At 32.0% G+C, this 26,067-nt stretch overlaps 1 protein-coding gene across 1 annotated transcript in view; it reads left to right on the forward strand.

Moving 5' to 3' along the window:
- Positions 1-26,067, forward strand: part of Csmd3 (CUB and Sushi multiple domains 3) — a 1,190,022-nt gene that overhangs the window by 935,863 nt on the left and 228,092 nt on the right. Inside the window, 3 exon segments of the mRNA XM_047516388.1 lie at positions 1,142-1,329; positions 6,083-6,277; positions 22,445-22,561. Coding sequence (XP_047372344.1) covers positions 1,142-1,329; positions 6,083-6,277; positions 22,445-22,561 — 500 coding nt within the window.

Genomic DNA, 26,067 nt, shown 5'->3' on the forward strand with positions numbered 1-26,067 from the left:
TCTGTATCAATTATAAAACACTTGTTTCCATTGATCACTCAGAACATTGAGATAGGCAAGGAAGTTGTAATTACCATCAAATCTTAATGTGGAAGGAGGTAAAGCTTAGTTGTCCCAGATCAAGGGTAGTAAGTAATGAAATTAGGCCCAGTCTTCTGATTTTTGCTATTTAGTACGAATAGTTACCAAAATTCAGTTCCAGCTCCACTGAAAGACTTGAAGATAAATTCATTGGACTTGGGAAGCAACTGAATAAATTAAAACAAAATATGATAGTGTCATGTTTCTCTAATTTCCTCATACTACAGGAATCCTTGTAAATGAAAAAGTTGATAACCTGTGCTCCATCCCAGTCTTTCTTCACCACCATTTATGCACAAGTAAACTGAGTAGCTGGATTTATCTTTCCTATGGAGGCACACAGGTTAAGGATGAGAAGAATTGTACAAACTTAACCTCTGTACATTCTATAGATTTGGAAATGTGTTTCACCTAACAAATCTCTTTTAGATGCAAAGATGATAAAATAATGAATTAGATTTGCTGCTGATGTTTTAACATTGTCAAGTTTTATTGTTTGTTTTCATTTTACAACATGAACTAGTTGACTTTTCTCCTACATTATTTTAAAACACAAAAACATATTTACTTTCAGAAAAATTAAAGTCTAATACAATGTACAGTGCTTAAAATAGGAGCCTTGAAATAGTATTATTATGATGTAAAGTACATGGATAAAGCTATTCATTTTATTGATATAAAGTAACTAATGTACTTCTTATAGCTAAGAAGGGCAGAAGCAAGACTTGAACACTTATCTTCTGACTCCAAATCCTATAACTTTCACTAGCTAAACTCTTTCTGCCTTATATTATCTTGTATCTCCTCTAGATAAACTGACAATGTAGAAATATTTGAAAATATTAAGATTTTGTTTTCCTTTGCTCCTGCTGATTTGACATTCATATTCAAAGTGTTTATTTTCAGGCAAATTTTTATATTAGATTATTTTAACATGGTCTATTGTTCTTTTTAAGCACTGGGTATATGATTATATGATTATTTTGGTTAATACTCCAGCAGTAATAATCATTCTACTTCCCCTGTCTCTTTCTTTATATATATCTCTATCTCTTTTTAGTTTTAGCATAGAACCAAATTATGATTTCCTCTATATATATGATGGACCAGACAGTAATAGTCCATTGATTGGAAGTTTTCAAGACAGCAAGTTACCAGAGAGAATAGAAAGCAGCTCAAATACTATGCATTTGGCTTTTCGGAGTGATGGATCTGTTAGTTACACTGGATTTCATTTAGAATACAAAGGTAAATATGAACATTCCATTTTAGTATGAATGATTTAAAATGTGGTTATTTTATATGGAAGAATAATTTTGCATTGACCATTGCTTGTGTTATTTATATGTGAATTTTGAATGCAGACTGTGTACAGTTCACCTCATAAAAGGATTCCCACTGTAGACTGTTCCCATCCGTGAGAAAGAAATTAGCATTTCCCTAATTACTACCATAGGAAATGTGTCAGGCAAACAAATTAGCAATTAGTTTTCTGCAGTAGTTGGCTAAGGCTACAAAATATTATAAAACAAATTTTTTTATTTTTGGAAGCTGAAATATTATTCAAATACTTTTATTCAGAGTATTTTCAGTGATAAGGAGAATGAAGTATAGGAAAATTATGTTTCAGAAATTATTTACAAATATTTAAATGTGTCAATAGTTGGAATGAGGGAACAAAATATAGTGATAATTAAAATGTTTCAAAATATTTCTGCAAGTATTTAAACAAATTATGTTAGAATACCTATGGATCTTTTTCTTAAATACACTATCCTGAGTTAAGACCCTGTGTATTATTTTTGAATTTACTTTTTTAACTTTTTAAGTTAATAAGTAAAAACATAAAATTTGTGCACATTTATGGATTATCGTGTGATGTTACAATACATGTATATCTTATATAATATTTAAATCAGGTTAAACATATTTATCTTCTCAAATATTTATCATTTTTCTGGTGAAAATATTCAAAATCATTCCTTATAGCTTTTTAAAATATTGGTTACATTATCATTATCTATACTCACTCCACTGTCCTATAACTTACCAGAACTTCTTACTCCTATCTACACACTGATCCTTTTCTTCCTATCCCCTTTCTAAAGCCTACTATACCAACTCACTGATAACCAACACGTTACTCTCAATTTAAACAAGACAAATTATTTTAAATTCCTCAAATGAGTGAGATCATGAAATTTTATATTCAATGCCCATAGGAACTGAGTTACATCTTTGTTTTTTAGAGTTTAATTTTTATTTTTTGTTTCTTAATAAGGACTGAACCCAGGGACACTTAACCACTGGGCCATCTCCCTGGCCCTTTTTTGTATTTTATTAGAGACAAGATCTTACTGAGATGTTTAGGGCCTCACTAAGTTGCTGAGACTGGTTTTGAACTCATGATCCTGCCTCAGCCTCCCAAGACACTGGGATTACAAGTATGCATACCACACCCAGTTTAAATTACATTTTTTTTTTTTTTTTTTTTTTTTTGTGGTGCTGGAGATCAAACCCAGGGCCTTGTGCATGCAAGGCAAGCACTCTACCGACTGAGCTATCTCCCCAGCCCTTAAAATTAAATTTTAAATAATTGAGTCCTTGCATATAGTGAAGACATACTGATAATTTTCCTTAAGTTTTATCAACTGAATTCTAAAATTACATATTTCTGAATTTTTGCTACTTTTTATTTTTAATAACTAAAATTTATGTAGAATAAAAAAGTATTTACCACACAATTAGGAAAACATTGTGCCATATTTGTATCAGATCTTTTGTTCTTTTTTAAAGATATCAAATATTGCATATATGATTGACACTGCTTTTACATTTGCAGAGGGAACTGGGGTTCTTTTCTTTAAGTTTTTCGTGAGGAGTCAGCATAAATTCCTAAGAATACACAGCATTAGATAAGGAAGACTTGTGATGGAAAGGGAAAACTCACAAGACAGAAAGAGACAGATGCATGGAGTCCTCCAATATTTGTATCATCACTTGGAAATGTAGGGTATCTGTGGAATGTGGACATGGTATAGATTTCTTTTGAGTGGAAAATTTGAGAGCTCTGTGAGTCTCAAATCTCAGAGAACAAAGTAAGAAAATGGCCTTGTCAGTGGGAGAATACACAGGTTTCATAGTACAGACAGAGAGGACTTGGAGTACCAATTGTTTATTAAGGTTATTCCTTTATGTAGGAATTCCACAGATGTTTTCAAAATATCCATGTGTAACTGCTATGAAAGATGTCGAAATGACAAAGGCAGTGATTCCAAGAAAGGTATTCACCAGGGATTTAAAGCAGTGAATAAAAATAATAATGAGATAAGTCAATTTTGTCAAATTAAAGTTAGCAATAGAATATTTTTTAATTTGTCAACCATATTTTCCTTTTGTCAAAAAACAGATGTTTGTGTTACTCTGTCAATGACATGTTATTGAAACATTGTGGTAAACTCTAAAGAAAGGAAAGCAAACTTTGCAAAAGATAAATATTAGGAAAATTGACTTGTCAGAATAATTTGTTAAACAATAATTTCAGTCCTTCCTTCCTCTAAGGACTTAGTTCAATTTCATGAAGGCTAGGCTGCTGTTTTGCCTAAAAATTACGTTGTATTTTCCAGTTTATTTAAAAAAAAGACTCAATGTGAGACTTTATTCTTAAAAATAAACAAATCAACCTCTGTATCACCGAAGCCCCATTCTCAATGACCATATTTAGCATTTTCCCTGCTGATTTCTTCCAGAAAAGAGTGTTTTCTGAATATTATATCCAGAAAGATATAGTTGTCCCAGAATGTTCACAGGGGATTGGTCCCAGGACCTCCCATGTATACCAAAGTCTGTGGATGCTCCAGTCCCTTGTATAAAATGACATAGTTTTGCATGTAACCCATGGACATCTCAGGTACTTTGTCATCTCTAGATTATTTATGTTATTTAGTAAAATGTGAATGATATGTAAATAGTTGTCATATGGTATTGTTTAAAGAATAATGACAAGGAAAAAATTCTATAAAGATTCAGTACAGATGTAAGCATCTTAGACCTGATTATATAGTATCCCAAAAAGATGCTAGAAGAACTTTGCTCAAACAGTACTGGACAGAGACAGAATCTGCCAGAGACTGCAAAAGATCAGGAGACCACGGTAAGGTGTGCTTTGGCATCACTTCACTCTTGTGGATTCAGTGTAGTACTTGGTAAATTTAAGTTTTGCTTTTCAGATGTTCCTGGAATTTTTTTTATTTCAGTATTTTTGCTCTGTGGTTGGTTGATTCAGTGGATGTGTAACTAATGGAAAGAGGGTTGATTCCTTGGTTTGAGAAGCAACTTTTTGAGTATAATATATGGGATGCAAATTTTACATAATACATGGGATGCAAATTTTGTGGATGTGTGTATACTTGTACTTAAGAGAAGATAAAGTCATTGACCTTAGTTTTAAAACTTGAGAATTGGTGTATCCAACTTCCACACTTTGGCACACTACCTCCTTTCATGCCTATCCTCTCCCTGTCGCCTAATCAGTTCCTCATTCTCTCTATGCTCACTTTATTTACTGTTCTTCAGAAAGTTGCCTGAATGCTTTCCTTATGCAACACTCATCAGTTACAATTATTTATTTAATAAAGTTTTTTTCTTAATAGATTATTAACTCCACAAGGGTCTGGATATTTTCTGATTAACTATTTGCTATATTTCCAAAGTGAGTGAGATAGTGAGCTCTTAAGTATATGTAGGAAGAAATGAATGAAAGAAGGAAGGGAAGGAAGTGAACATTTGTCATTCCCCTGCTATCTATAAAAATAATTTAAATGTCTGATTCCATCATTTCTTTTTTTAGTTAGATTGGGAGAAATTATATATAATGTTCTTCTAAAGCACAGATTTCTCATGTAATATAAAAGTTCCTCAAACTCTTTGCAAACTTTTATAAATGGAAGAAATACATTACTTCTGTTGTGAGTCATAAAATTTTTGAATATTATAATAATGTTTTGTATTAGTTAAACACCAAGAAATTTTTAACTTAAATTCTGATTTTTTCCATGACTCATCCAGAGTTGCACTTACCTCCTGATTTCTCATTAACACAAGATAAATTCTAATGTAGAAAATAACATTTGGTACTATGAATTCATTGTGATGGCCCTTACATTATAGATTGATTATTTCTTAAGCAATCTATACTATAATAATAAAAATAATAAAATGAAAACAATGTCAAGGCAATACTCATATCCATTAATAAGTATTTTAGGGTCTATTCCACAAAATGGATGCACTAATCTTCCTATTTTTCTATATATTTTGAAATGTTCTTAATTCCCTGGTGTAATTTTAGGTACACAGTTCCCTTTATATTTCTATTTGTTTGTTACTGTTAGCTTTGAAAATACATGGATTGGCATAGATTATCTGTTCAAAAAGACCATGCTTTGAATTTTGTAAAGGTTGTAAAGGTTACAACAGGGATACTTCTGATAGAAATGTGGGGAATTACTAGAGGAAACAAGAACAGTTGTAGAGCAGAAAAACAGCCTTTTACATTCCTCCTAATATGAAATTAACCAAGTGCAAATGTAAACAGCAGAATTGCTTCTAGGTTCAGTAATGTGGGGTGGATATATGTTATTAAGGGGGAAGATATTTTAAATAAACAAATGTTAGAGGAGGTCCTGCTTTTTATTTTCCAAAGTAATTCATTTAAATATTGATATATGGATTATAGTATGTAATCATATATGTTTGACTATGTACCTTAGATACTAATTTTAATGGAAACAAATTGTGAACAGTTTTATTCTCTTACTAATTAATGTGAATTGTCAAAATTTCAAATATGGTGAAGGGTTACTTTGTACATTGAGCTCTCAGAGATAGAAAAGGTGTTGGTGCTTTCCCTTCCAGTTTAGAGGAAGAAATGAACACATCCTAAAGGTTTCATAGAAAATATTATTTTAAAGCAATTAATGTCTATCAACATTGTTCACAGCAAAACTCCGGGAGTCCTGCTTTGATCCAGGCAACATAATGAATGGTACCAGGCTTGGGATGGATTTTAAGTTAGGATCAACAGTCACCTATTACTGTGATGCTGGCTATGTTCTTCAAGGTTATTCAACGCTCACCTGCATCATGGGAGATGATGGAAGACCTGGATGGAATAGAGCTCTTCCCAGTTGTCATGGTAAGAAACATACTTTTTTTTTTTTCTGCTGAGATTTTTTTTTTATGAGAAAGAATCAAGAAATGTTTAAATCAATATGTGATTTTTTTAAAAAGCATAAACCACTTCACATACAACCTACAAGCATAGAATAGGCAATGAGAAGATTTTATTGAGGATTTAAAAATTGAAATTAATAAAAAAATAGTTTGGGAAAGTACTTATTTTACCAAGTGTCTCTAAAGTCGTGAGCCTATTAACAGTAGGTAAGCTCTCTCAGAATGTAGGTATTGTCTCCTGTTGTGTTCATTTGTGTGCCCTGAGGACTTAAGAGCTGTGCCTAAAATATTAGGTGCTCAGAAAACACTAGTCAAGCAAATGAGAGTAAACATACTGAAACTGGTGTTTAAATAGATGTAGATAAATTCAATAACTTAAATAGTATCAAGAATAGGTGATGAATTTTTATCTGAAATAAGGATACAAAAGAATATACATTTCTCCTAAGAGCTGGGTGTCTAAAAGGAGAATTAATACTTCCATATTTAAAAATCATACACTTGCATTTAACTTTATACAAGGATACAGTGGAAAAGGAAGGAGAAAAACAATGATGTACTATAAAAGTTTATCACGGACACACTCAATCGAATGATCTTAATATGTTGTACAAACTGACACAGAGATGATACCATCTAGGGGAGATTTTCCAAAATATGGTCAACAACAGTGAGTCATAAAATCAATTCATTGGGTCTTAACCAGCATTTTTACAATAGAAATAGAATTGAGTCACATAAAATTAAAATGAAATTAAAAATGAAATAAAAAGAGACAATATTATAAGTCAGGGAACACGGCAATGACAAATACTCTTTTGCAAAAATTTTTTCAGTTGTATATATAGTGATATATAAAACAAAAATATACTCACATGTGTTTATGTATATACACATTTATGAGTGTGTTTTTGTGTCTCTGCATTATGTATTGATGCAACATGTATTTCTTGTTATGATTTCAGTAAAAAATCAACAACCCCCTAAACTGATGTTTATAAATATGGATTTTAATTATCTGATATACATGGTAATTTTTTGTAGTTGTAAAATATATTCACTTACAAGGATTATTTTTACATGATTCCTGATTTACATGTCATTTAACCTGAAATCATTTTCTCTTGCCTCTAAAATAGAGATAGTTGAAATTCTTTACTTCAAAATGTTGTTATAAGAAATAAAGAAATGGTAGATAGTTACTAAATTTTTTCACCAATTACCAAAACAACTAGTTAATTCTTAACTTGCAGTCATGGTTTCATCTACCAAAAGATAATGAGAATAAAAAGAGAAATAACTAATTTGGGCTAAATTCTTCTGAAGAGAAAAATCATTGATAGCAGGGAAATTTTAATAAATTTGGGGAAAGAATGATCATGTTGTCTTAGAATTTAGAGTCATACAGAAGAAACAATTTTCTTTTAGCCAAAAAACCATACAAATATTACAAAACTTAGGAAAAGCGTTTTTCAAAATTTGCTATCAGTAATCACTTGAAATTTCTTAAAAATTTCCCAGAGCCAGCTGTGAAATAACCAAAAGTTGTGATGAAGAAACACCAAGGATACAGAAGACTACAGATCAGTAGGATAAGTGTTGGTCACTGGCATCAATGTTAAATAGATAACTTCCAATGACAGGTGAAAAAGGCAGAAGCAGGAGTCTGGTGTGCATTCACTAGAATAAGCCTGACTGACAATCCTACTCCTTATAGGTCTCTATGTTGGTAGAAAGGTTAGTTACATATTTCATATGTCAATTTTGGCATAGAATGTACCACTACATATATATGTAAATCCTAAAACAAAACAAAACAAAAAAACTCATAGGATTGATTTTGTCCAATTAATGATATTTAATGTTCACTGAAGAGCCATGTCTACAGACAGTTATTATTAATTTAATAAGTCATTGTGAAGATTTAGTTGGTAAACACAACACATACAAAGGACCAAGTTAAGTTCCTGACAAATATTGGCATATTAGCACATTGGAGGTGTGCTTTTCAGCAGTGTTCCAAACTCAAGTCAAGTGCCAGGAAACATGCTCTGCACTTGACATTTGTGTTAGGTTTTGGTTGAACACGTGCATTTCTGTCATCTTAACAAAATTTAGATATAATTTATCTGTTTATGTATGAATATATGCATTCACTCAGTCTTAAAAACAGGACAGTATTTTTAAATTTCTTGAGAATTTTTTTTTATCATTATATAAGTTGGATATCAGTAGACTTTTAACCAAAATGCTAAGATTCTATAGATATCAAATAAAATTTGTTCATTGGATTCCTTAAGTCATTAGAAAGAAGTTTAAGATAAATTTATGACCCCTAAATTACAATATCTAGTGTTATTGGGGGGAACATGTCTATGTTTTAGAACTAGATATATTTAATTCCAGTGGTTAAAAAATAAAAAGACCAGGGTCAGCTCTGTGCACTTATTCAATTATTTATTTAGTATATCTAATCATGAGATAAAATTATGTAATTTGTAAGGTTATTGAGAAATTATATTAAATAACTAACTACAGAACTTGCTTCTGTGGTTATTATTGTCACAAAATAGGTAGAGCTTAATACATTTAGTTTCCTAATCAGCATCATGCATATCTAATTGTTTTTCCTCCCAGTAGTTATATACAGGACTGGCTGACTTTTGGATAGAAAAATTTATTACTTTAAAAGACATTAGTGTTTAATGTATGTGTAAGTGGGTCAGAGGGATTTCTTGCTCATAAAGACAAATTATCTTTAGGATAAATTTTATATTTAGCTATATAAAATATTAATATGATTATAAGAAAATATACAAAACTTTTTATTTGTAATATAGTGGTCTTCTGCCTTTCTCCTAGTCTCTTTTTCACCAGAAGCTGATTCTTCTAATAATTCCTATTTGCTGTTTATGGTCCCATCCATGACTACACATAACGTATGAAACTCTGGATAATAGCTACTGATTCAGTGATATAAATGACAAATATATCACAATTATTCACAGCTCCTCTCTTCAGTGTTTCAGAGTTATTCTAGTGATTGCTTTTGTCATTTGTTAATATGTTTATTTATCTATTTCTAATTTTATCAATGCTTGAGCCTTAACTGGCTGTTCCCTATAGATTTTTGTGATAGGTCTTATCCTACAATAGGAATCCCAACTAAAGTCTCTGAGAACATAGCCAGGAAATTTTGACTGACCAGTAGACTTTGCTTTAAATACTTAAGTAAGGAAGTAGCTGTTAGACTTGTGATTCCTAAATGCCAAAATTAGTAAAATCTTTCTTTGTTTATTTTTACTTTTGTAGTGCTGAGGATTAAACCAAGGACTTTGAACTATTTATTTTTTTGATGTAAAAGTCAACACCATCATGAGCAGAGTCTGTAAACTCTATGAACACAACCACAGTTTGCTTTTTCTTTGACTGTTATTAATCTTATTCTGAAAAAACACAAGCTACGTAGAGATCATGGGCTGTGTGTCCCTGTTTAGCTTGTGACACATTAATTTATACAAAACCTTTGTAAATATTTGTTAACTTGAACTGACAATGAGAATGTACAGAGTTTGACTATTTTTGAAGATAGGTTTTTATCAGTGTTTAGGATTAAGTGTGCATTTTAAATCTGGAAAAAATATTTAAAGAGCTTAAGTTGAACACTGGAAGGTTATATTTGTCAAAAGCATATCCAGAATGATTGTATCCTGTCGTAAGTCCTGCTCAGTGATGAGAAGCCCGGCAGTGTATCTCAGGAGAATGTCACATTTCTTAAAAGATAGCAGAACAGCATATTTGTATCAACATTCTGCTTTGCAGTTTTAAAAATTTATTAGAAAATAATAATTCTTTCTTCTTTTATTTTTGTGCTTAGAAAAGAATCTGCTGAAAATCTCTTTATTTATTTGTTAATAGACATACTGGATTAAAGTAGAAGTCATATTATTCTTATCCATAACCTAACTCAATATTAGGTGAAGACAATAAAATACAAATGGTGACAGATTCCATGTTTACTCCTTAATATTCTTTAATTCATTTCATCTAATGGTACAGCTAAGCCCTCACTCAGAGACCCAGCTATCTTTTATCTCTTAGTCTGTTTCCTAACTAATTTTTTCCCTTCCTTTGATCCCCATACAGTCTCTTGTGAACACAACTGAGTGATCTTTAACATATACACATCAGATTATATCAGAATTTACTCAAAACTCACCAATGGCTTCTCAAATCATAATAAACTCCAAAGCACTATTTCATATGCCTGTGAACAACCCTTACTTCTTTACTGTCTCTCCCTCTACCACACTCTTTGAATAACACTGGTCTCTATGATGTCTCTTCAAAGCAATGATCACATTTCTGATTCAGAACTTCTACACTTGCTACTCTTTCAGCATGGAACCTTGTTACCTCAGTTCTTTTGCTGGCTAGTCTCTCACTTTCTTCAGGCTTTTGCCCACTTGCCTTCTTATTAGAAAGACAAAAATTTCTATATACCTTTCTATATACCTTAATATTACAACCACATATCCTTGAGAGAGAATTCTCTCATGTACATAAAGCCCATGTACTTTCAGGGCCTCAGAAGTTTGAAAGGTAAATCACAAAATTTGAGAGTGCATTCCATAGTACCAATACAATGTTCTTTTTATAAAAACTTTAAAAAAATTATACAAAATAGTCAGATTCTCTGTGACATATTTGTTCATGCCCACAGCATAAACTGGTTTCTTTCATCCCCTGTATCTACCCTTTCCTTCCCCTCCTCTCTCATGTACTCCCTTTCTCTAATCTACTGGTCTCACCTCTTTTTTTATCATTTCTTTTTTCTCACTAATTTATACAGTGAAAACATACAACCCTTGACTTTCTTAGTCAGCTTATTTCACTTTGCATGATATTCTCTGGTTTTACCCACTTTTCTGTAAACCCATAATTTCATTATTCTTTGTGCTTGAATCAACTCCATTGCATACATGTATATATAATCCCATTTTATTTATCCATTTATTTTTTGGCAGACATAGCAGCACAATTCATAATAGCCAAATTATAGGAACAATTTTATATTATTGATCCTTTCCATTACTGTAGCACACAGTTACCTTTGAATTGATAGGCGTTTACAAAACCCTGAGAATGAACATGGCCTGTTAAAGAACCACTAACTTGCAAAATTTCCAAAGAAATCATCATATACCATTTGTTCATTTCTTTTTTTACAGACACTTTCAAATGTGCAATTATATTCCTATAAGTATTAGGCATAAAAACATGAATTCTACATGGTCCTTGTCCTTAGAGAGCTTACTATCTAATGATATACAGATAGGAAGGTCTATTGATAACAGTAAAACAGAATACTATGAGTGTAGTGGAGGGGCATCTAACAAGTAACAAAAAACCTTTATATCTCATAACTCCGTAAAGTGGGAAGTATTAATATTATCACTTCTAAAACGAGGAAAACAAGACAGAGATAGGTTCAGTTACTTGTTCAAAGTCACACATGCTTAGAGGTCTTATTGTGAATACATTATTTTAGTTCCTACCCTACATGTAGACTGGTTAATTCTGTAAAGGATGTACTAACCTTTTTATATTTGTAGATACTACGAGTACAGTAATATTTTAGTTGGTGTCTTAATCCATTTTGTGCTACTATAACGAAAAACTTGAGGTTGAGTAATACACACACACACACACACACACACACACACACACACATAAACACATTCATATTTTGTAGTTCTGGAGGCAGGGAGTCTAAAGTTGAGGAGCCCATATCTGACTGGGGCCATTTTATTGTATGATCCCCTGCAGTAGGGCAAGAGGGTGTGAGAGACAGAGACAAAGGAGAATGTAAAGTGTTTAAATACATTCTTTATTAGGAACTCACTTCTGCAATAAATAACCCACCACTATAATAATAGCACTAATCTATAGGATGAGGGCAGTATCTCATGACCCGATCACTTCATGAGGGTCCCTCCTGTAAACACGTTAATTAAATTTCTAAGACATACATTTGGGGTGAGGCATTCAAATCATAGCAGTTTGTTAATATTTTATGAAGAGAGGCATGGCATCAAGAATAAGTGATAAAATTGAAGGTTTTCCACTTATTTTTGACATCCTACTTCAGACTAAGTATGGGAATTAAGATAAATTACTACAACAAAACTGATACAATTGTTCATCTCAGATGCATTTTTTGCATTTCATCTTAAATGCAACTTTGGTCAGAATACTAAGACCTTAATAAATGTGTTCTGCCTGTGCTAGCACTGTTCTTTTGAAAATCTGCAATTCTGTTTTCAATACCTTCATTTCATTTGTGCTTATATAAGTCATGGATGATGAAAAAAAATAAAACTTAGTCACTGATGACCTCTAAATTTGTTTGACTTACATAAATACAAATATGCTGTGATTAGACATCCACTATTCATCTGACACCATTCTCTATTTACCCTCCAACTACATGTGGAACGATAAAAGCATTTAAGAGGAGAGCACTCTTATTCTATCAACTGAACAGAAAGCTTTGAAACAGAAAAAAAATCCAAAATTAAAAGTCCATTTTATAATTATAGCTTTCCCACTTCAGAATACTTTGTAATTAATAAACTCATATGACTTATGATTGTAATAAAATCAAATTATTTGGGTATATGAAGAAGTAAATAGCCGAACTTTTATTATCAGATCTTCTGTTTGAATAGATGACTTTCCTTGGACTGAAATACTTATTACAAATGTCCTTGAGGTATACAAATGAGGTATACAAAAATCTTTTGAGATGTGAAAAAGGTCTGGAAACCCGTTCCATTATGAATACATTTGGAGATTAGTCTAACATACTGAGCCATTTAGCATTTAATGTCATTTAAATGTGTGATATAATTAAACCATGTAGATGAAAGATTCATAAACTACAGACCCAGTGGTAAATTATTTCTGAGTATCATCAACTGTGTGTGCTTTTCATCAGCAGCACATAGTAAGTTAATTCACAGATATAATATAGAGATTATTATCAGAACCATGTTCTACAGTAAAGTGCATGTGTTTTGTATTGAAAAAAAGTTAAGGAAGCATCAGGATAAAACCTAAGTCCATTTAATTTTCATGTAATAGAAGAAAAGCTATTATTTAAGTGGAAACAAGAAGGAAAGCTAATGTTATTGAGCACCTGCTATTTTCCAGGCACTTTTACATGCATTATCTCTCCAGTTGGCGTCAAGCTTAGTAGTCTAGAGAATCATTAACATTGTTGTAAATAAATTCCTGCTGCTGTGGATTCTGAAGCATACTACATAGAAGTATGCAATCTGATTGCAAATCAGTGTTTATAATTCAAAGCACATTATCATGTGACCACTGACTTAAGCCTCCTATTTAAACCATGACACAAGATCCCTAATGGTATTAAGATGTCCCCAACTCTCCACTACCATGTAGTCTATATTTAAGGTAGACCTGAAATGTAGCTTCCTAATATATCACCAGTTTCAGAGAATTGAAAAAAAAAATGTATTTATAGAGAAAACTGAATCATCCCAGTGATTCTCTTCTTATAACTCAAGCAAGTAAAGTATGTAACAGTGTCTGTTCAAAGTCATAGCAAGATTCAAATTATATTAAGGTAATAAGAGATCTAAGGGTAGCCAAATCTTTACTTATGCTGGAAAACAAAACTCCTTCTAACAGAACGCATTCTACAAAACCTAGAAAACAGTTTTATTATTGAATAAACATATCTAGAATACAATAATGCTTGTTCCAGGCAGTCTGCAAAATATACTTCAAAGACTGTTCAGAATCTCACACTGTACAGTAAAGTAACAGAAAAAGAATTAAAATTTACCCTATTTCCTTGAGAGACAAATTGGTGTATCTTGTCTCCTCATACCTCATGTGAAACCATCAGTTAATTTCAGAAATATGTGTTTATATTTCCAATGGTCAAAAGACTGGTGACCTTGCACTATAAAATCAGAAGATCATGCCTATTATGCTTTCAAGTAGATATTCTTAAGGAGGGAAGCAGGTTGTTTCCTTTCCCTTGGTTAAATAAAAAAGATTTCCCCAGTTCACATTTGTGCTCCATTCAGCAAATCATTCACTCCAAGATTCTTTAGGGGGAGACATGCCTAAGAGAAGACAAAATAGAGCTCTCTGTGAAGCCAAGAATTTGGTCACTAATCTCAAAACACAAATCTTGTGAATTAGAAGGAAATAGAGTTAGTGAATAAAGCCAAACCATATTTAGGCTGTTTCTAAATGGCCTCAAGCCCAAGTTCCAGAGTGAATTTTAGAACCTTTCTTATTCAGAGAAGAACTGATGTATTCTGTTAGGAACACAAAAGAGCAAGAAAGAAGAGGTCCTCTAACACAGCTATTACTTTCCAGATCTTCTTAGGCCAAAACAGCAATCTCTGAACAAAAATTATTTTGACAAGAGTGAAGAAAGAATGACAAAAAGAAATAAAGGTGATCTGGGACTGGGAATACTATAAATAGTAGGAGTTTCTAAACTCTTTCTGCACACTGATAAAACCTATGAATTCCTTATTAGAATGAACTTTTTAAGTAAATAATGTAAAATAAAAGCACATAGACTTGAAGAGGATTTCAATTATATTTAGAAATAAAGATCTATTTAGAGAAAGTACATAAAAACTGTAATCGAAAAAACACATTTTGGTGTATGTGCTTCTAGTACATTCAGTTGGAAGTTTTAGCAGCAGGCCTAATAACTACTGTAATTTTCAGTAGTAATGAACATAAAATATTTCAAGGTATCTGTAACTATTATAATGTTAATATAAAAATATCTGTGATTTGCATTGGTGACATACTCCTCATTACTTGTAATACCACTGTTTTTGTGGCTTTTATTCATCAATAAATGGAATGTTAAAATTCATTTAGGAAAAACATCAGTTAGGATTTAGAGATCATGTAGACATTTTTTTTTTTTTCCCATCAATTTCACAGAACAAGGAAAGGGGCCCTTGATTTTAAGGATATGAGGACTATGGCCAGATTATTCTTTCTTTTTCTAATAGTGTTGGCTCTTGTTTTCTCCTGGACTTCTAAATGACAAAAAATGCAAAGAAGTAGAAGGTCACATCCACAATGACTTTCAACAGCCAAGCAATTACCTTTGTGCCTTGAGAAAAAGCTGTATGCAAATTGTGGCTTCCTCTCCCTCTGGAATGGAGTATGGTACTCTGTTCTTGATCCTTACAGAAAATTAAGAGAGAAAAGTAAAAGTCATGAACTACTCCTACTAGAAGATAGGGGTGCCCAGTGTAGGAGTCACATAAACATCTCTCTCTCTCTCTCTCTCTCTCTCTCTCTCTCTCTCTCTCTCTCTCCCACCACCCACTCCTCTCTCAGAATGTGGCAGATATGAACATTCTCCTTGTCCCACTCCTTGTAAGCTTTGTACCTTCCTGGGATTGATGAATTTAGTTCATCTTCCTAAGGCTCTAGGAAAGCATCATTATAAAGCCAAAAAAAATTCTGAAATAGATTAGGACAGTCCTTCAATTCATTTTACCTAAGCTTATACTGTACACCTAAACTGATACTTTCTGATCCAGATCAAATTATATTTCCCCCTCTTCCAAAGGTTCTCAACCAGTAAATAAGGAAGCTGGAATTTAAATCAAAACCTTTCTATTTTAAAGCATTGAGTTTTATACTGTATTCCACTATGGTATCCCAAATGAAGGGTATTAAATTTTTATGAATTTTACGTATCATGTATTCTGTAAATAGCAAGATTATAAAAGTATATTGTATTATTTTTCCTAACATGAAATATATTTATTGGTAATCTATATTCAGACCCTAGTGTGCTACACTCAGAAGTTCAAATGGTGTGCAAAAGTCATAGAAACTTTGACAGTAGAGCCCATAGACTAGAGATAGTCACTGGCATTAATCAAAGAGCCGTACTAGTAAATACATAATTACAAACTATAATCCTTGTCCTGAAAATACTTGATGAAATGCTTTTGGACAACTTTGGAATTCAAGGAAGACGTTCCTAAGGAAAAGGCATTTGAGATTTGGTAAGAGTTAAAGTCCTACAGAAAGTTTTTTCCCTTCTCTAAAATCATTCTTATGCTAACATATTAATTGTTTTTAATAGTTTTTTTTTTTTTTTAATAAAAAGACATCACTAAAAAGGATTGACTCAGAAATAACTAAGTGATAAAAGGAATTTTGGTTTAAAAAATGCCAATAATTCAATTTAAACCATTTTAAGTAATTGCCTTCTCATGAATGGTTTATTGTGCAATCACAGATTGTGACTACCAGGGTATTGGGAATAAAGGAAATGAAGTGAAAGTTCATGGGTATTGGAATCTTTTGAGGGATGATGAAAATGGTCTGAAATTAGATAGTGTTTTGATTATACAACTAGTTAGTATGCTAAATACCACTCGGCTTTATACGTTTAAAAAGTGAATTTTATGAAATAAGAATTATATCTTAATTTTTAAACATAAAGTAAAAAGTGAATGGCATAGATATCATAGGTCACACCCTCAAAACTTGTTATTAACAGACTGTTTATGTCATTATTAAAGATCTATTCAGCAAATGCAGGTATTTATAGGCCTTTGCTATAGGCTCTTCTTTCTCTGAGATCATGCTCTCTGATGGAAAATTTGACTCAGAAAATATTGAAAGATGAAGGTGATGCCTGCCTGGCCAGCAAAATCAATGAATGAGTCCAGGCAAGCAGTGAGGTGATAGATGGAGAAGCTCATATACTACTAAGTTGACTTTTTGAGTCATTGAAATGTCTTATGAGCCACTGATTGACATATTATGATCACATTTTTTAGTATTAAAATGTGTAAAATTAAAAAAAATGTGTGAAATTATAACACAAAATTAATTCATAATGAACAGAGACTGATTTTGCTTTATATTTTTTTATTTTTTGGATAAAAAAATGAGACAATAGAAAACTCATGTATTAGCCTTACATTTTTCTAAATAAGTAAATATGAATGTATCAAAACTAATGTAAGAAAAATGAAAATTAACTAAGATACTTAGTGTGATGGTTTATAAATTAAAGTAGTATTTACTACCATTCTGATAAAATAATATTGGAGGCTTAACATCTAAGTCAGGTAAGCAAATGAAGTACTTATGCTTATATAGAAGACATGATCAGGAGCATAAAAGAAATGACTGGATACTTAGTTATTTTCACTAAGATCAAAGTTTTGAACAAAGGAGAAAAAGAGTAGTAATTTTGATCTCAGAATCAATACTGGTAATAATAGCTGTCTACCTTCAAATTAATATCAGATAGTTTAGGGTTTGGGAAAGGCTTTGTTTTTAAAAAAAATGCTTCATGGGGGATATAACTTTCAAACACATTCTCTACTACAATTTATGATTTGTGACATTGAATCAGGTTATATCAGGGCATAAGTAATTTACTAGATGCGTACAAGCCGTTTTGTAAGGTACAGCAGTTCTTTCAAACTGAAGGAGTCTCAGGTCATATCTAGTAAATTATTGACTTAATATACCACATTGCTCTTTTGTGACCTACAAGAAGTCATCACTTTTAGAATTACCTCAGTTGCTTTCTGAGAATAATGTATATATTATATAATAGTTTTCAATGTAGAGTATATTTGATAATAAATTATACATTACATAGGTAAAGAGATAGATATACAATTGAAAGTAGCTTAAGGCTTTGTGGAATATATTTTAAAGTCTCTAAGATATTCAAGTAGTATCTCTTCCATATAAATGGTTTGATAGTCTTCTCGTTCACTCAGTGCTAATGTACCTCTTATTCTTATTTGTCTTCAGTTTTCCTCCTCCAACCCACATACACATCCCTGCTGAAACTATAGGTAGAATGTCATTTTCCTCAGATGACTAGAAACCATAAATTCTTGTTGCACCCCATGCTCTGATTTCTCTGAAACTAATACATCTATCAACTGTTTCAGTGCATGCATTATTCAGGAGTAAAACAAGCATAGATACAGTTTAATTGGATCTTGGATGCATTTTACTTATACAAATCAAACCATACAAATTCATCCAAAAGAGAATTTGTGAAAAGTGAACAGAGAACAAGAAAAATAATAAAAAATTAAACTGTGTGGGTGATTTCATTCACTCAATGAGGATATGCCTCAGACTAGTAAAATGTTAGTATGGATTTGCTACCGTGAATTACAGTAGCAAATCAAGAAAGGATGTACTGGATATTGCATGGAATTTAAATGATTTATCTGGGGAACTTGAACTCAATGAAACATTTGTATAATGTGCTAACTGTAACATCATTTTATAGTACTCTGATCTTATAATTGTAGTTCATTTAACCATCCAAGAGACATTTATAGAGAACCTACTTTGTCCTAAGAAGCAGGGAGAAACAATGTATGATTTGTGTGTTAGAAAAATCACTAACAGTGGTTTGAACTTTTGGTGATTAGTAATGCAGGGAGCCTACTGGAAGAGCCCATAAACTGTTGGAAGACTGACTTGTGGTAGATATAGTAGCAGAGAAGATAGAGAAAAGTTGATACTCTGTGAGCATAAACAATAAAACAGTGAATGGACCCTCAGTCAGGGAGAAAGAATAAAGAATAACAGCATTTTATAAGAAAGCTGGGTTTGACATTTTAAATATCTAAAAGAATTTGACTCTATATGTATTCATTAAATACATTTCTTTGCCACAAAATCATGATTATTACCAATTACACAGACATTAGAATTATTTCCAAAATGGTAGCAAAATTTGGAATTACCGGTGTGGCATCTTGCAAAGTGACTTCTGGGTATCATTGGTGCTATGAGATGTTGCATGGAAAAGTATGTTCCATGGTAAAATATGTTTTGAGAAAGCATGACCTTCTGCAAACCTTACTAATGTCTCTGGTAGTATAAAAAAGAACAGCATTTTTTTAACCCATGTGTTTCCTACACTTACATAATCATACAATCATACTATTGAGATAAAAATTTGTGTGCCGTGTTATATCAAGAAAATGTGAGTTCTCATGTTTAATGTGCTATAAAAGCAGATAAGCTGTTTAGAGAAAATTGCTGCCAGTTTGACAAAGGACCCAAAGGTATATGTGGTATACATCAAAAAGCAAAAATAAGAATAGAGTTCAAAGTTTTGGATCACTTTTATCTTTTGTTATTGTTAAGACAACGAAAAATAAAGACTGTCCTTTACTAGCCACTAAGATAGAATTAAATTAGAAAGGGAAAATATGAAAAGCTACTGGGGACCAATATTAGGACAATCAGTAAAGTTGGCCAGGATTAATTTGGTATTCCATTTTTATTTAATAAACATAAAAGATTTTATAAAAGATCTCTGAGCACAATTTACCTTTATTTATGTTAATCTTATACTACACAATTATCATCAATCACTATATAACATTCTGTATTATTGACCATAAATTTGTCCATGCTGTAGGCACTGACCAGAACAGAAAATTAAGGCTCCAGTACAGATAACAGAATCTGACATGATATTACCATACAGACATATGATTAAGCTTCAATCTCACATATATTCATTGTTAAAAGAAAGCTTCATATTTATAAATGAGATTTTCAATAACAGCTGTCCTAAATGTCCATTATGCAAAATATAATATATGAAACAAATCAAGGGTGACAGAAAATACTAATGTGGGATGGCAGAATGTTCATGACTAAGTCACAGAGCTGCACTTGAATTAGACACTCTCATTTCTATTCATACTTTCTAAATATATAAATGAGAGTTTTTGTCATGTACATTCAAAGCATTATAATTTTAATTTTGGAGCACCTTAAAATCAGAAAGAAAGTTGACATTAAACACATTACTCATTCTTGAATGATTCTCTCATCAGTAGTATTATCAGTTGAATAAAGTTATCAGTGATGAAATAAGAATACACCTGACTACTTTAATCTCAAACAATAAAGAGTGATGAGAGTGATACATCTTTGGTTATTATCATCATTGTCAATTTTTTGTTTCTGGAAAGTTCTAAGTTTAGAATGTTTAATGTTAATGTTCTTAGTAGTTAATACCCTTTCATTCAACATTAACAAAAACAACAAAAAAAGGGTAGAACATTCATTAACCACCATACTGAATACAACATGTTTGTGTGTTTTTTAAATATATTGCTATGTTTTTAAACTTTCATCAGGAATCCATTAAAAGTATTGATTTTTTCAAACTGTTGCAACTCATTCTAAGGCACCTAATAAACTACCACATTGAGAACTCACTAAGGAAAAATGGATAAGTATGTAGCTTAGATATAGAATACTTGTCTAGTATGCACAAGGCCCGAATTAAAAAAAAAAAAAATTAAGCTTTACCTTCAACAAATCCCTAGCTACTTGTAGGTAGAAGGAGGAGGATCACAAGTTTTAAGTCAACCTGGGAAATATAGCAAAACCCTGTCTCAAAATTTTTGATAAAAGGTTAGGGATGTAGTTCAGTGCTGAAGTACTTGCCTAGCATGTGCAAAGCCCTAGGTTCAATCCCCAGTACAAAAAAACTAATAATAAAATTAAAACAAAGCTAGTATCTATTTTTGCTCCTGGTCTTATCTCTAGCCAATACTCTGGAATTTGCCTTTGCAAATCACCCCCCATCAATCCCTTCATTCTCCTTCAAGTTGAAGATTCTGCTTAGTTTTATATTTCTTTGTATTTGGCCTCCTGGCAGTAATTTGTAGAAAGCTGCTCAAGATAATACTATTCTTGACATCAAAAACCTCCTTTTGGTGTTTGAGGGGAATAATACATGATATCGTGTTCTTCCTGCACAAGTTCAAAGCCAATTTAAAAACAGGTAGAAAGATATCAAGCCATTATCTTTAATATTGATAAATGATAAGAAGTAACAGCAAACTTCCTACAACCTTCTCTCAACATACCCGCAAAACCTACAATGTGGGTGACCAGGCTGGTAGATACACACCATGGGTAGGATGACTCTGATGCAGAAAAAAGTAGAAGTTCCTTTCCAGGGCCCACCAGTCATTCTATCAAGGAGCCAGAGGCAGAGTCAGCAAAAAGGCATGTTTAGGAAAATCCCTCTACATGGAAATCATAGGCCTGGGGAAGAAGCATTCATCTACCTTATGTTCCAGATGCCTAGTCAACAAAGACTGCTTTTCCATTAACTGTTTTGCATTATCTAATCTTTTGAACTTTTTTTTTAATCTGTGAAACTTCCTTGTACTTTGGATTCCAAGAGGCTTTCTCTGTCACTACCCTTTCTTTACCTGATTCTAGATATTTGGTGCTCTGCAGAATCTCTTCTTTAATTATCTTTTTTCATTCTCCATACTATTTTGAGTGATTTCATTCACTTAAAGAATAGCACAGATACATAAATTTCTATTAGTACCTTGGGTCTCTTTCTGACTTGTGGATGTATGAATCCTAATGCATCTCCTGTATTAAGAATAATAGGACCACTTTCTTACAATTTACCAGAGACATCAGTTTTTATGTTCATCTTTTTTATGAACATAACACATTTGGGCCTGAGGCAGCAAATAAGTCTGTCCCAAGGTACTGTGAGCAACTTCTTTGATTTCAAGGTAAATTATATGAACAGATAAAGATTGGTGCAAAAACAAATCACTTAGAATGGGTGTATGTATTTATAAAACCATAATGTATCATGTGTAGAAATGCTTAATTTGACAGCAGCATAATCAGTCTTGAATTTGAGTAAGGGTACAAGGTCTGGCAACAAGTATATAATTTGTGAAATGAAGATTAATTTCACTCTCTTATGTATGAAAGGAAGGCTACCCTTATTATCTTTAGAGATAAAAAATTAAAACATTTGGTATTACTTTGCTGTGAAGAACAGTAAATTTGAGTACTGTAAAGTTCTATATGTGCAGAATTTTATTACTTTTAAAATATTTGACACTTTTGGAACCTGTTAAAAGATGAAAATAATTTTTACACTTTAAAATCCAGTAGCCATATTTTTTATCAAGAAGACATTCATAGTACACTTTTTAAAAGTTTTTCTAAAAATAATATTTTTCTTGTTTTTATTTCCTAGCACCCTGCGGAAGTCGTTCAACAGGTTCAGAAGGCACTGTTCTATCCCCAAACTATCCAAAAAATTACAGTGTGGGACACAATTGTGTTTATTCTATAGCAGTTCCCAAGGAGTTTGGTAAGTAAGATTCATATCCCCATGTGGTATTTCATTCCACACAGTCTATTTTCACTACATGTTATTTAAAAAAATTAACGTAACTATCCACTACTCATTAAGTATTTTACAATTCTTTATAGACTGTAGCTATGTAATCACAAAATTTTGAGGTCATTTTATATAAATTGAATTAATGGTCAAGTATACAGGTAAACAACAATACAAAAATGAAAACAGGATTGTTTTTAATTTTTAAAAATAAGCATATCCAGTAACCTTGCAAGTGCCTTCATATTGGAATTTTATAAAATAGGAAATTACCAGAGCACAAAGAAAAGTCAGATTTACAAAATATGCATAAAGTCATATATACAAACTATTACAACAAAAACAAAAATATTTATAAAACAATCATATACCAGTCTTTCAGTTTATTAACACATTTCCAGAAAGAAGAGATTTTGGTTTTAAGTATCTAGTTTCTGGTACAGCAATGAATAAAAAAAGACAACAAAGGACATTTCAGCTCATCTTGTCAACCTGACAATCTGTTCTCTATTGGCACTAGGAAGACAACGTGTCCTTTGCTGCCTTCACATCTCCCTGATCACAAGTCTTAGAAGTCACCTCTCTGGCTTCTAAAGGTTTTGGATCTGAGATCCAGCTGGATCTATCCCAGATTAAGCTCTGTTCATGGATGAATAGGCAAGGGAAATTTAGTGAGCAGTAAAGTATGGGGAAGAGACTGAAAGTTCATAAACTTCTAGAATTTAGATTTACAGCATTGTATTAGATGGTAAAGGATTTGTTATAGCTGTCATGAATGTCTGAGTCTGGATGACTCAGTGTTTTCACAGAAGGATGTGGATTTTATCATTAAAGATTGGGGATAACATCCTGACTTACTGCAGCTGAAATATAAAATAAGCTGATGTTCCCAGTCCATTTTCTTTAAACCAGATACGACCGATATATCCTCCTTTTCTCCCCTTTGAATCAAGTTCAAGATCCTCAACATACTTGAGAGCACTGTCTTCAAAGTGAAGTATCAAACCTTTCATTTTAGCATTGAAGTAGAGCGGCGATGCTTGCATTAGCCGGGCATCTGTTTCTGTACTATAGGTAGTATTTCCTTCCCCTGGCATATTGATCAGTGGAATCAGACTTAAGCTGTTTGATAGTGAAGGGAACGACAGTTTAGAAAGAGAAATATCATCCTCTTAATTGTGTTTATTTTTGTCTTTTGTGCTCAAGACAATTCTCCCTTTGCTAGAGCAGCTCATGGTCCCCAGATGCCAAAAATGTTATGTGACTGCTGATAGAATTCTAGCAAGGGTAGTTCAGAAAGCTACCTGACTCTCTAAGTCATTTTAGGAAGTCATTAATTTATTCCATTATACTCTCTTTTGAGAATGCTCTGCAACTAAAAGAATGAGAAAGAGGAATATTATTTTATTTCCTTGCACATAGACATGCTGGTCATCCTGAAGCTATTTGGCAATTTGCCTGTGTATGCTGGAAAAGAGAAGGAAGATGTTCTAATTAAAATAAAAGTAAACTAACAGATTCCTAAATAATTGAATCTTTATTTTGGAGAGTTAATTTAAATTTAGATTTAATGCTATTAATATAAAATATAATGCTATATTGAACAGAAATGAGTGGTTTCCAAACTTTTTTTTTTTTTTTTTTTTTTTTTGGCGGTGCTGGGGATTGAACCCAGGGCCTTATGCTCGTGAGGCAAGCACTTTACTAACTGAGCTATATCCCCAGTCCTCCAAACTTTTTTCTAAACAAATTTGTGGATGAAATACAGTTTACTTTGGTTTACTACTAAAGAAAATGATTTTATTTTACAAGTATTGCTTTACTTTTTCTTTCAAACCATATGTGGAAATATACTAGATCCTAATTTCAGACCTGTTACATCTTTGTTATCTTTCTTCAGACAAGTTACATAAGGTTACTGAGACTCAGTCTTTGTGAAATGGGGAGCATTGTGTCAACAGGGAAGAGTTGTGAAAAGTAAATAAGATTGTATATCAGAAATACGTCTCACCTATTCCACGTTCATTATCACTGGGTTCAAGAAAGCTATGTTTGGAGTCAGATTTCTGGACTCAGGCTCAATTCAACATCTTACTCTTTTTTGCTGGACAAATTACATCACTAGCCAAAGTCTTACTTTTCCTATCCCTGAAATAATGATGACAAATGCCATCACATGGGATTATTTCATAATGAAATAATGTGTGTGTGAATGATTGTCATTATAAAACATAGTACACACAGATGCACATACACATTTTTCTTTATGTTCATATTCACATTCTTTTATTCTCACTCCTATTATACAAAATTTATGAAATAAAATGACATAGATTATCCTGGAATATAATTTTTAAAGTAGTATAGCTGAAAATAAGACATTACTTCATATTATTTAAAGTATAAAAAGTTACAGAGTGGGAACAAATATTTTGGATTCACATCACCAGTCATGTAATCATCTAATGATCCCTAATAACTTTCAGGGATTGGGGTAGTAGAATTAAATAAATACTTATCATTGACTTCTTCCTATCCCTACCTTTACCTCTTTAATGTGAGATGATCAAGCAATAGTGAGTGGGTTTCTATAAATCAAATTCCTGTTTTGCTTCTGTTTCCTCTCGTTTTCACTTTGCCACAATTTCTTCCTATTGCCACATTGAGCTATTTCATTAACTTTGGGATATCACTTTATCACATATGATTCTCATCTTTTCCTTTTTTTTAATCTCAAATTATGATCATTCCTTCTTTTATACCTGTTGTATGTAGATAATCTTAGAATTGAGTTTTTATTCATTTAGTACCACATATGTCAAATACACTCAATTCATTCATTGACATTGCATTTTGAAGAGGGTTAAGGTTCTAAAATAGTTATGCAAGGAGAAAATCATATATAATCAGCATTACCAATGAAAATATTTTATATTACTCATGAGAGATCATCTGCATGATTTTGCATAAGCCATATTGTCTCTCAGAAAACCTAATAGGACATTTTTTTCCAATAAAAGAACAGATGACAGTTTCTTCAGATAATATCATATAAGCTGGTTGTCATTCTTATAGGTGATAGGGCATCAAATGAGGTTCATTTATTTATTTTTGCCTGGTGTAAAATTGAATTCATATAAGTTAAATGTGTACAGAATGTGACCATACTGATTGATGGAGTGTGAATGGTGTCGTCAATCAATTCCTCTTGTTTTTATTGATAAGAGACTTGAAAATTTATACTGTTTATGAGCATCATTGGGTTTCATTTGGACTTCAGATATTAGAGTTGGTTTAGCAATAGGATTCCAGTTTTATATAAGTAAAAATAAAAATTCTGGATCAACTGGATAACATTTAGTAATAATGTACTCTTTTCCTTTTATAGTATCAAACTATTTCATTTGATTGTTAGGATTTTAAAAATCCTAGTTTACCTATCAATAAAATAATTTTAATTGTCTTTCATCTTTTAT

This window comes from Sciurus carolinensis, chromosome 1, assembly GCF_902686445.1.
Source record: "Sciurus carolinensis chromosome 1, mSciCar1.2, whole genome shotgun sequence".
Lineage (NCBI taxonomy): Eukaryota > Metazoa > Chordata > Mammalia > Rodentia > Sciuridae > Sciurus > Sciurus carolinensis.